Source organism: Desmodus rotundus, chromosome 12 (assembly GCF_022682495.2).
Source record: "Desmodus rotundus isolate HL8 chromosome 12, HLdesRot8A.1, whole genome shotgun sequence".
Taxonomy (NCBI): Eukaryota; Metazoa; Chordata; class Mammalia; order Chiroptera; family Phyllostomidae; genus Desmodus; species Desmodus rotundus.
Window position 1 is genome coordinate 44,449,868 of NC_071398.1, and position 13,272 is coordinate 44,463,139.

General features: G+C 49.0%; 1 protein-coding gene across 1 annotated transcript in view; it reads right to left on the minus strand.

Moving 5' to 3' along the window:
- GRIN2D (glutamate ionotropic receptor NMDA type subunit 2D) overlaps positions 1–13,272 on the minus strand; it is a 37,447-nt gene that overhangs the window by 2,743 nt on the left and 21,432 nt on the right. Inside the window, exon 11 of the mRNA XM_053915799.2 lies at positions 167–354. Within this exon, the coding sequence (XP_053771774.1) occupies positions 167–354 (188 nt within the window). The remainder of the gene's footprint in view (positions 1–166; positions 355–13,272) is intronic.

The following is a 13,272-nucleotide window of genomic DNA, read 5'->3' on the forward strand; positions in this document are numbered from 1 at the left end:
TCAGAGGTCACCTTCTGTGGCATCCCGTGAGGACCCTCCTCTCCGATATAGGAGTCTAGGCCCCCAGCCGCCGCCTCCCTCAGGCCCCGGTGCCCTGGTCCTCGTCCCTTTCTTCCGTGGGGCCCAGGGCTCGCCCCCTCCCCCAGGCACTCTCGTGCAGCCGCACCATCCCCCAGGAACTGCAGGAGCGCCAGGTCGATGGGCCGCTTCCAGCGGGAGCCCTTGTGCAGGGCGATGCCATAGCCCGTGGTGGCAAAGACCTTGCCCGAGCCGATGGTGACGAGCTTGCAGCCCTCGTCCTTGCGGGCCATGTAGTTGAGCACGGCTGCGTCATAGATGAAGGCGTCCAGCTTCCTGGGGGCGGAGGGGCGGGGCATGAAGGGCAGAGTCAGTCCCACACCGATGCCCTCATGGCCCAGCCCCGGACCCCTGCCACCCCTAACCTCCAACTGCTCCAGGTACTAAATAGTAACGCTTCTTGTGCAAGCTGCACCACTTCGTGCCTCAGTTTCAGTATCTGTAAAATGGGGATAAGAGCGGTACATCCCTTGGGGTTGCCGCAAAGGTTAGATAGTGTTTGATGCAGCGGAAGTGCTGGAGAAATGTTAGCGGTGACCGTTAATGAAATAATTACTCATTTAATCCTCACCAGAGCCCTCCAAAGGAGTCCTATATACTCTATTTCTAAGAGGTCTGAGGCCCTGGCTGGTGTGGCTCAGTGGATTGAGCACAGGCCTGCAAACCAATTGGTTAACCAATTGGTTACCGGTTCGGTTCCCAGTCATGGCACGTGCCTGCCATGGCACCTGCCTGCCAGGTCCCCGGTGGGGGGTGCATGAGAGGTAACCACACACTGTTTCTCTCCCTCTCTTTCTCCTTCCCTTCTCCTCTGTCTGGAAATAAATAAAATCTTTAAAAATAAATAAATAAAGAGGACTGAACTTCAAAAGGGGAATCATATAAATAATACAATATTTGGGGTTGGAGGGACTAAATGGTAATGGAAAAATACAATAAAGATTAAATGAAATTTCTAAAAATACAATGTCAGTGATCACTATTATTTGTGCTGGGCACTCTCCGTGTCCTTAAATAACTCATTTAATCCTGACAACTTTCCTATAAGGTAAAACTGCTACAGCATCTCCATTGTTGAGACTGACACACCGTCTGAGTTTGCTTGTTTCTCCCACGAGGCCCTAATTTCTAAAACGGTGGGAAGACGGTCAGGGATATGGAACCACTCCTCACAGAGGGGCACACCGTGGCCCTCACTACGTGTCACTCCCTCCACGATTGCTGCCATTGTACACTTCTGTGTCTGGTTATTGGATTCATCTCAGCCTCTCCCCCTAGATTTCGAGCCCCAGGAGGGGCGGGTCCGAGTCCATCGGTCCGAGTCCATCGTGTTCCAGGCTGTGGCCCAGCAGCATCCTACACATACAAGGCGGCCGTCAGTATTTGCAGAATGGATGAATGAGCGCATGAACAGATGGACGCTGCAGAACACAGTGTAGCTCTTCCACGAGACAAGATAAACGCTTGCGATCTCACGTCTGAAGATATCCACTGTGTGTTAATGAGAAAAACAAAAAGAAAGCTCTTCCCAGAATCCCACGTAGTGTATAACTCCATATGCATCTCTCTTTTTTTAATCAGTACTACTTTTTTTTACTATTCCTTGTTTTCTGGGTTTTTTTTTATTTTATTTATTTTTAGACAGTGGGGAAGGCAGGGAGAAGGAGAGGGAGAGAAACATCAATGTGTGGTTGCCTCTCATGCGCCCTGCACCAGGGAACCTGGGCTGCAACCCAGGCATGTGCCCTAACTGGGAATTGAACCGGTGACCCTTTGGTTTGCAGGCCGGTGCTCAGTCCACTGAGCTACATCAGCCATGGCAATATGCATCTCTTAAAAGGATGTATGTATGGGGGACATTTTGATCATCGTAACTGCAGACACCAGACTAGCTCCCGGAGGGAGGTCCCTGTCCTGGGTTGCCCAGTCTTGTCCAGAGAATATTCTGCAGTGACGGAAATATGCCCTCGGCGCCATCCAGCGCGGCAGCCACTGGCCAACCTGCGGCTCCTGAGCTCTTGAAACGTGCCAGTGTGACCAAGGGGGATGGAACTTTTAAATTTTTTCGAAATTTTATTTATTTATTTTTAGACGGGGGGAAGGGAGGGAGAAAGGGAGAGGAACATCACATGTGGTTGCCTCTCACACGCCCCCTATTGGGGACCTGGCCCGCAACCCAGGCCTGTGCCCTGCCTGGGAATGGAACCCGCCACACTTTGATTCGCAGGCGGGCAGTCAATCCAGTGAGCCACACCAGCCAGGGTGGAACTTGAATTTTAATTAATTTGAACAGTATTGGACAGCGCAGGTGTGTGGGGGGAAGCAAGAGAGATCAAGGTGTGTGGCTGCACGCGGGGTGGCAGAGAAGGCAAAGGGTCCCTGAGACAAGAATGTCACCTGGAGTTTTGACTTGTTTACCTGTCTGTTCATGCAAATACCTCTGTGTCCTCAAACCGTCGGTGAAGCCTGTCTGCACGCTCACACATGTGCCCCTAAATGCCTCGTGTACGTGGTTGGTTGCAGAGAAATTGAAGAAAAGGAGAGAATTCCGCATAGGGAGGATTCCCCACATTGAATGGATCAATGGAAGCAAAAACATGGGGGTGGGGCAGAGAAAGCTCTGGAGAAAGAGTAGAAACGGGGGGGGGGGGGGGGGGGGGGGGGGGGAGGGCATTCTCACCCCACTGTGGGAGAATGGCGCTTGATTTGACTTTATATAGAAACTAACAGGCAGGGGGATCCCAGCTGACATCTGGAAACATATATATAGGCAAGAAAAATGCCACCACTGCCTGCGGCAACGGTGCTTTGTAGGCAAACTAATTTCTGGAGATTTCTCTTGGTTTTAGCAAAACGCCCTTGAGGGCAAAAGGTGAATTGCTTCTGGGCTTAAGTGGGAAAACCTTGGCGTTTCCAGGGTCAGGCTGAAGAGGAGGGATGGAGGCTCTGGGAATGAAGATGAGGTGGAAGGAGAGTCTTCGGGGGTCCTTGGGGGACACAGGGGAGCGGGGTACGGTGGGGAAAGATTGAGAAGCCCTAAACCAAAGCTTCCAGGGGTGGGAAGGTTTGAGGGGCTTTCAGGAAAAGGGGACCGAAGAGCCTTTGCTTTTAATCGTTTGCTCTGTTGTTCTGGAATGTAATGCTGCCAGCCCTGCCCCCCGCCCAGCTTCCTGTCCCCCATGGCCCCTAAACCTCTAGTAAAACTCATTCATCTCACGTCCTCCAGCCTTTGTGTGGGTGCAGGTCTGGGGGGGGTGGAATAAAATACCCTGTGTCCGTCCCTATGTTCCCGGTCATCCAGCCCTGTCGCCAAAGGGATCTTCATTTCAGTCAGCTCCCGCCTCTCCTCTTCACAACCTTCCCCTGACTCCCACTTCACTCTGAGAGTAGAGTTACCTTGAGCTCCAAGGCTCTACGCCACCAAACTCCCCCGGCGCCCTTCTTGCTCCTCTACCCCCATCTACCCCCATCTTCCACGCACTCCTCCTGCACTGGGTTGCTCCGGCTACGCTGGCCTGTGCACAGTTCCTGGACCACTCCAGCGTGCTCCTGCCTCGGGGCCTTTGCACTTACTGTTCCCTATGCTGGAACATTTTCCTCCCAGATACCCCCCTGGCTCACACCCTCACTTCCTCCCAAGTGATTGCTCAAAAGACACCTTCCCGAGCGCCCTATGTAATACTGCAACCTGCAACCTCCTTCCCGGGTCTCCCCAACTTGTTCATCCTGACATGATTTTGCCCATAGCATTTCTCCCCCTTGTAACTATAAAATGTCCTCAGTGATTTAGGGTATTGTCCGTCTCACCGCACTGGAATTCAAATTCAGTGAGGGACAGACCTTGTATGTCTGAGTCATTGCTGTATCCACAGAGGCTAGAACAACACCTGGCACACAGCAGGTGCTTAATGAAGAGTGGTTGAACCCTGGCTGGTGTGGCTCAGTAGATTGAGTGCCAGTGACCGTAAAGGTCGCTGGTTCGATTCCCAGTCAGGGCACGTGCCTGGGTTGCAGGCCAGGTCCCCAGCTGGGGATGTGTGAGAGGCAACCACACATTGATGTTTCTCTCCTTCTCTTAAAAAAAAAAAAAAAAAAAAAAGGAGAGGTCAAGTGAATGAATTTGGACTGGTTCAAGGTGGTCGTCCTGTGGGCCAGGCACTGGAGCCAAGAGGTAGGATTTCTTTAAGGTGGAAAAGATGCCAAGAGGTGTTCATCCACGGAGAAAGCAAGCTGAGAACAGCGTGTGCTTTTGGTAAGGAATGCAAAATGACGTGAGTGTGCGTGCATGGCGTAACTGATCTGAAATAAGTAGAAAAGAATGCCTCCCTTAGGGAAAAGGGACTTGATAGTTCCTTTTTTGCCCCTCCTGAGTGAGTGGGCTTATGGAATGGGTTTCCAGAACCGGCTGAGAGGAGAAGCCATGTTTACTTCCTTCTTTCTTCCTTTCTCTGAATTTTTAAAAAGATTTTATTTTCAGAGAGAGGGGAGGGGAGTGAGGAAGAGAGGGAGAAAAGCATTGATGTGCAAAGAGAAACATCAATTGCCTCTTGCACACCCCCAACTGGGGACATGGCCCACACCCCAGGCATGTGCCCTGATGGGGAGTTGAACCAGTGACTTCTTGGTTCACAGACCAGTGCTCAATCCACTGAACCACACTAACCAGAGCTCTTTATTTCTTTTGAAGAAATGCATTTCCTTTCTTTTCCTGTGAGGTTGCTTGCCCTCAGCGTTAGGATAAGCCCATGTTTGTTGTGTGAGCCAGCCGAGGCTATGTGACAGCCAACTGTCTGTTCCTCTCTGTAAGTGTGGAATTTTCTAGCGCTGCCCTGGCTGGTAACCTCAAGCCACATGTGACTATTTGCATTTACATTCTAACCAAAACTGAAAATTCAGTTCCTTAGCCCTGGCTGGTGTGGCTCAGTGGGTTGAGCACAGGCTGCAAACCAAAAGGCCGCCAGTTCAATTCCTGGTCCGATAGATGTTCCTCACACACATCGATGTTTCTCTCCCTCCCTTCCCCTCTCTCTAAAAGTAAATAAATAAAACCTTAAAAGATAGAAACAAAACAAATGAATGGTGGTGACTTGGAGGAAACATTATGCAGATAGGAGATGATGTAAAAAAAACAAAACAAAACTGACGTCTGGCCACATGGAGGCTTAGGCAGACACACTGTGCCTCCTCGCACAACCAAAAGAAGGACGACAACAAATTTAAAAACAAAAACCAACCAGAACTGACAGAAAATCGAACTGTATGGAAGTCCGACAATCAAGGAATTAAAGAAGAAACATTTATCCAGACCGGAACCAGAATTTTAGGAGCAGACAGAGATTCTGCTGATGCAAATTCTTGAGGTGCGGCTCAAAAGGAATTGCAGGACTACTCCTAGTTTTTGTGCAAGTGGGTGATGCTCCACAGTCAACGTGGGGACGTCTGACACGTTCCGCAGAGAAGAGACGGTGCAACGTAAGCTTGAGCTCACAGTCAGGAAAGGTCAGAACTTAGGCCAGCACGCTGTCATGTACTAGACAAGAATAGAACCCACTGGCCATGCAGCACTGAACCTAGAGAAACACCCAGGTGAGAAACAGGAAACCCTAACACCTGACTGGCTTCCCCTGTCCACCCTCACTCCTTGCAGGCACAGCTGAGTGTGTAGGATGAGTGATTCCTGGGAGGAGTCCTGGAAGTATATGTCACAGGATAAAATCGAAGCTCTTCTGTCCCACATAAGTCAGTTTATTAGGCCATATCGATGAGGATGCTGCTATCTCAGACCCATTAGGACCCAGAAGCAAAATGATATTCATTTTCCAACATGCTTTCATTCAGGGCTACAAGCTGAAAAATCAGAAGCCTTGGATTCTCTCCTTCCTCATATCTGAATCGAATGCTCTTTCAAACATTTGCATCAGAAAAACATTGTAAAGCCTCTAAAATAAAATACATATATGAAAAAAATAAAATAAATAAAACCAACAATTATCATTAATATCATCAGAGAAACAAGATAAGATCACAAGATACTAGCTGGTGTGACTCAGTGGATTGAGTGACGGCCTGTAAACCAAAGGGCTGCTGGTTCGATTCCCAGTCAGGACACATACTCAGGCTGCAGGCCAGGTCCCCAGTTGGGGGCACTCAAGAGGCAACTATAAGGTACTACAACTTTGAACCCTGAATAGGATATTTTAAAATAGGACACTACAAAATAGTATTGTAAAACTCACAAACCCCTATAAAAATTTAAAGGTCAAAAAATGTGCTTAGAAATTAAAAATACACCAGCAGAAGTGAAAAGCTTAATCAAAGAGTGGAATATATGATACTATTAAGAAAACCTCTCAGGAAGTACAGCAGGGAGATAAAGAGATGGACGCATAAGAGAGGGAATGAAAGAAGTAGACAGTTTGGGAAGCCCGATATGACCTTAGTAAGAGTTCCAGAAACAGAGAATACAGAAATGAAGGGAAGAAGGAAACTGTCATGGAGAAAAAAAAATACAATAAAGACTAAATAAAAAAAAACATATCAATGAAAAAAAAAAAGAAATTGTCATTGAAAGAAATTGAGAAAAATTCTCCAGAACAGATGACATGCGGGTAGGACTGGAAGGCCCAGCCTTGAAAATGACTGAAGCCACGTTTCTTAGAAAAGTCAGCACACCACGGATGGGAAAGAGGAAGAGGTCACGGACAAGCCTTAGGAAGCAGAATGACTTCAGGTGTTTCAACAGGAACTTCAAAGTTGGAAAGTAGGAGGCAGAGGAAGCACGCTCTCAAACATCTGGAGCAAAGGAGCTCCAGCCCAGGATTCTCTATCCAGCCAGACGGCCCGCGAGAGTACCGATGTTTTCAGATATGCAGTGTCTTTAAATGTTTACTCCCTGCCCTGTGTGCCTTCTGTCGGGAAGCCCAAAAGAATGAGACGGCCAAACCCAGGAAGAGGAAAACTTGGGATATAATATGATCCAAACCCTGGGGTGTGAGGAGGGGGGAGGGGAAGGGATCTAGTCAAGACGCAGGCTGAAGCCCTGGCTGCTGTGGCTCAGTGGATTGAGTGCCCACCTCTGAACCAAAGGGTCGTCGGTGCGATTCCCAGTCAGGGCACATGCCTGGGTTAGGGGACAGGTCCCCAGGAGGGGCAAGAGGCAACCACACATTGCTGTTTCTCTCCCGCTCTTTCTCCCTCCCTTCCCCTCTAACAATGAAAAAAGTACCAGATTGGATCGACTACCTCAAAAAGATGAAATCAATGAAGTACACATTAAGTTTTTTAAAAAAGATTTGAAATATATGAAGAGATTTGGATAGTTAACAAAGAACGTGAGCTTGAATTAGCTAAGCACAAAGAAAACTCAAACATTAAGCAACCAAAAAACACAAAAAGACAATTATTAACTCCAGGAGAAACAGAGACTTGCGTAGGAGAGGAAAGGCATCCTGGTTTACTACCCGCGACAGCCGGGGGAGCGTTCACCCAGCTGTAGCCTGTAAACACTGCGTATTCATGCAGCCAGAATGCCAGCGTGGGAGGCTGGGGGAACTGAAATAAGGGGACGGGTGTGTGCCTTCCATCGTGAGAGGAGAATGAAAAATGCCTAAAATTGAAAAATCCCGAGGAGCCCTACGAACACGGTGTTCGGAGACAAGGACATAAATAAACGGACACAATAAATGAGGTGCAAGCAGATTCCGCTGCGGTGGGAGGAATGCAGGGTAGGCGGATGGGGACTGCTGGTGTGCAGTTTCAAGAATCTTGTATTTGAATTATGGGGACATAATAACGCTGATAAAAATAGAACTAAAAATCGGGGGGGGAAATGTAAAAAGGAACACAGGGGAGAATTAGAATTCAGCAGAAGCGAGAGATCGGATGTGGCAGGGAGACACGCAGGGGTATCCCTCGTGAATCCAAGAAGCCTCCAGGGAGGGGCACAAGCTGCCTCTGGTTCCTCACTGCCTGCATGACGCAATGCATTACAGTGGTCGAGAGGCTGAGCTGAGCCTGGCCTGCCCTGCCACTCAGCAGCTATGGGATCTTGCTGTGCCTTAGTTTCCCCATAATAAAATGGGGAGATCCCTGAGTGGTGTGGCTCAGTGGATTGAGCGCCGGCCTGCAAACCCAAGGGTCGCGGGTTTGATTCCTAACCTACAGCACACGCCTGCACTGAGGGCCGGGTCCCCAATAGGGGGCCCACGAGAGGCAACCACACATTGATGTTTCTCTCCCTTCCCCAATGTCTAAAAAGAAATAAAATCTTAAAAAATAATAAAAGGAAAAAAAAACATTTGGGGATGATACAAGCCTTGGCAACGGTACAAAACAAGTGGAACTTTCCTTGCTTTTGAGAGCGCACTTTGGTACAACCACTTTGGAAAATGTTTGGCAGTGCCTCTAAAGCTAAGCTTCCTTCTCCCTGTGACCCAGCAGTTCTATTCGTGGAATTTACCCAACGAAAAGGAACGTGTACAACCTCCAAAGACTTGTACAAGGATGTCCATAGTAGAACATCCATAATGGCCAGACACTGGAAACAACCCAAGTGCCCAGCGACAGGGGAATGGAAGAATTCCGGTATCTTCACTACACTCTGTGCGATACCGCGATGAACTAACAACCTGGTAGTAACCGCTGTGCCAGACAAGACAGACGCCACAGCCGCTATGCACCCTGCTGGGCTCTGTTTATGGGATCGAGGTTGGAAACCAGACAAAATCATTGACAGCGATACTCCGCGGTGACCGCAGGCGCAGAGGGGGCTCCCTGGGGAGTCGGACGTTTTCCGCTCCTTAATCTGGGCGTGATCACAGGGAGGTATGATGCCTGTATAGACAATCAGTGAGCTTCACGCCTCAGATTTGTGTGCTATACCTCAACAGAAGCAGGTAAAATATAGAAAAAACATGCGATGGAGCCTTGAGTTATTTTTACTCCGTAAGGGCTGGGGTTGTGGCGGACATTGGATGGGGGGAAAAAAGTACACGGATCGCCTATTTTCTCAACTCCAGGATGTATTCATTTTTTTGAGGTGGGGCTGGTCACCCTGTCAACCGCTCTCCCAAATTCGGGAACCAAGTAGATTCGGGACATGGGGTTCCTTTCTCCCACCGGCACACCAGTCTCTGAATTCTCACTCTGCAAGTGGGAACAAAATGGACTGGGAAAGCAAGGGAAGTACAAGGGAAAGGCAGCTCTCCTGGCCTCCCTGGGAAGGGCACTTTGTGCTGTGAGGTAGGGGTGGCTGGGCGGGGCCTGGAGAGCCACACTGCTTTGAAGAAGAGACGGGGAGGATCTGGAAATCCCAGGGGCCTTCCTGGAGGGAGGGGCTGAGGAGGACAACATGGGAGAAGAGGGAGAGGGAAGAGATGAGTCAGCTGGATGGCTGGGGAGGAATCTGGGGGTGAGTAAGGAAGGGAAAAAGTCCCAGGAGTATGGCCAGAGCTCTTATTTATTCATGCTCCTGATGAAACTTTTTACATTGAGATGATACATGTACTTGAGCTTCCCCAAACGGTAGCTACACGCCACTGCGGCTGTTCTGAGAACCTGCAACACAGCGAGTCAGAACGGAGATGTGCTTTGGGTGTACAACGCACACCGGGTCTCAAAGATTTCATGTGCGGAAAACCTATGTCAAAAGTCTCAACCATTTTTTGACTGATTACCTGTGATCAGTAATATTTTGAATAACAGGGGTAACTAAAATATATTATTAAAACTAATTTTATCTATTTCTTTCTTTTTAATTTTATTTATTTTATTTTTAGAGAGAGGAAGGGAGGAAGAGGAGAGAAACATCAGTGTGTGGTTGCCTCTTGAGCGCCCCCCACTGGGAACCTGGCCTGCAACCCAGGCGTGTGCCCTGACTGGGAATCCAACCCGCGGCCCTTTGGTTCGCAGGCCCACGCTCAGTCCATTGAGCCACACCAGCCAGGGCATCCTCTATTTCTTTTTATGTCTTTTCATGTGGCCAACAAAGTTAGACTTACACCGCAGCTTGCATTGCATTTTGACTGGACAGTGCTGGTGGCCGACGCCCTCCCTGGAGCCAGTCTTCTGTCCAGCACACACGGCCCTGATGTCAAAAGCCCCCATCAAAAGTGGGGGCTCTTGTGGGGATTAAGGGAGGCTCGGATCCAATGCTAGTTAATAGGCTCTGGAGCTGAGAAGACACACTTGGGCCAGGGAGTGGTCCAGAAAGTGAAATAAGTCCCACAAAGAGCAGCTTGAAGCCAGAGTGACCCTGGAAAGGCCAGGAATGTGCCGGATTCCTAGGAAGGGCATGTGGAGCCAATGTTTTCTAAACATTGACTTCTGATCCTGAAGGTCAAGGAGGCTTAGAGGACACCTGGGGGTCAGGCAAGCCGAGGAAGGGACAAGGATGGGGAAGAAGGGGAAGAAGTACACGTAAGAGAAAAAGGAGGAGGAGGCAAAGAAAAAGGAAAGAGACAGAGGAAGGGAAGGAAAAATAACAAAACAGGTAAAGAGACAGTTGTAGATCTACGCTGTCCAGGATGGCAGCCACTGGCCAGATGTGGTGGCTAAGCCCCTGAAATGTCACGAGTCGGAATGAGCTGCGCTCCAAGTAGAACATCCAAATTACAAAAAAGAAAAAGAAAAGAAAAAAAATAAATAAACGGGCCCTGGCTGGTGTGGCTCAGTGGATTGAGCACCACTTGTGAACGGAGAGGTTGCCAGCTTGACTCCCAGTCAGGGCACATGCCTAGGTTTCGGGCCAGGTCCCCAGTAGGGGGCACGCGAGAGGAAACCACACATTGCTGTTTCTCTCCCTCTCTTTCTCCTTCCCTTCCCTTGTCTCTCTCTAAAAAAAAATAAATAAATAAAATCTTTTTTTTAAAAAGGAAGAAGAAACAGAAACATCTCATTAATTTTTATAGCCTATATAGAAATGGTAATGTTTGGAGATATTTGGGTAGATAAAATATATAATGAAATCAACACTGCCTGTTTCTTTTACTGTGGGTCCTAGAAAATTTTAAATTAAATACAGTCTCCCAGCTCTGCTCCAGGAAAAGATGCTGGAGGAAATGTGTGAATGAGTCAATAAGTTGGGGGGGAGAGAGGGGAGAGATTTCTTTTTACATTATTATTGTTGTTGTTATTTTAATCCTCACCTGAGAATATGTTTTTATTGATTTTAGGTAGAGAGAGAGAGAGGGAGAAACATTGACCTGAGAGAAACATCAATCAGTTGCCTCGAGTAAGTGCCCCAACCCGGGATGGAACCAGAAACCTAGATATGTGCCTTGACCAGGAATCGAACCCACAACCTTTTGGTGCAGAGACAAAGCTCCAACTAACTGAGCCACCCAGCCAGGGCTTACCTTATTATTTTTAACAATAAGCAAGTATTAAGCATATAAAACTTTTACAGAGAAGAGGAAAGTGATTTGGGAAGGGGAAACTTCACTAAAAGGTCTTGGGAACAAGAAGGCGAAGGGTGCTAGGCACAGAGAAAGGGGGTGACCTCCAGATGGAGGAGCCCTAGAAAGGGGCTGAGGGGTCCACCCGGCTTGCAGCTGAAGCAATGCCGGGAGGTCAGTGGAGGAAAGGTGTTTTGGGAACCCAAGGAGGCTTGCTTCGCCTACAGGCTTCCCGCGCATCTTTGAGAACCTGCGCGGAACCGGTAAAGGGCGGTCAGGAGAACCCGTGATTAGAACTCACCCTGACACACACACACCCTCGTGGATTGGCCGCAGTGTGGACACCTGACCCCTAACTGGACCAATCGGATTCCCACTAGCAGGACGTGAAATTGAACCTAGGCGTGCACCAACTCGGTTGCATTGGAGCTGGAAGGTTGCAAGCAAACGGGCCCCAACAGGATTCGTGGGCTCAGCTGAAACCAAGAGCCGATACGTGCAGAGAGCACAGGATGGGAGCAAGCGGCTCCGGAGAGGAAGAGGCAGAGAAGACAGGAACCTTGGCTTCTCCGGTTCCTTTTCCCAGGGCCACTCTATAGCCCCGTGGGGCTCTCGAGGCCCTATCGTGGAGGTGAAAATGAAGGCTCAGGAGCTGAATTGACTTGCCCCACAGCACGTAGCTCCCACTCGAACCCAGGACCATCTGGTTTTAAAACCAGTGCTGTTAAGCACCCCAGGAAACTGTTGGCAACTCACAGGCTGTGGAGGATACCAGAACCCCGGAATTATACAGAAAGATACGGAAAACTGGCCCCTAAAGAGAAGAACGAATAAATGCACAATTAAAAAGAAAACAATTATTTTTTTCTGTTCTGCTCTGTGTCCTAACACCTTTGCTCATGATTCTCCAAACTCAATACGCACCGCAGACCTCCCACAAGGGAGGGCCGCTCTGTACCCATGTTTCTGAGGACCCTCTTTCCTCCCTCCCCTCTGCCCAAGTCCCTGGGGCGAAGGGGCTGCGTCCACCCCGGATCTGCACCTCTTTTGGAGATTACCCTCTAGGAAACTACGGTAGGCAGAATAATGCCCCCCCAAAGGTATCTGCACCCTACTGCTCGGAACCTGTGACTATGTTATCTTACACTCCAAAAGAGACTTAGCAGCCCTGAGCGGTGGAGCTCAGTTCATCGGGCATCATCCTGGAAAGCGGTTCGATTCCTGGACAGGGCACGTGCCCACATTGCATACCGGGTGCCCAGTTGGGGTGTGCGCGAGGCAACTGATCAATGTTTCTCTCACACATTGATGTTTCTCTCCTCTCTTTCTCCCTCCCTTCCCCTCTCTCTAAAAATAAATACATACATTTTTTTTCCAAATTATTTATTTTTAGAGAGGGGAAGGGAGGGAGAGAAACATCAATGTGTGGTTGCCTCTTGAGCACCCCCCACTGGAGACCTGGCCTGCAACCCAGGCATGTGCCCTGACTGGGAATGGAACCGATGACCTTTCAGTTCACAAGCTGGTGCTCAATCCACTGAGCCAGCCTAGCTAGGGCTAAATTTTTTTTTTTTTTTTTTTTAAAGAGAGACTTTGCACATATGATTGAATTAAGGATCTTAGGATGTAGAGATGATCCTGCATTATCCGGGCGGGCTCAATGTCATCACAGGGTCCTTATAAGAGGGAAGCAGAAAGGTCAGTCAGAGGAGGGGACATGGGACAGTGTCAGCAGAGTCTGAATGACTCAGGGCCCTGAGCCAAGGAATGCAGGCAGCCTCAAGAAGCTGGGAAAGGCAAG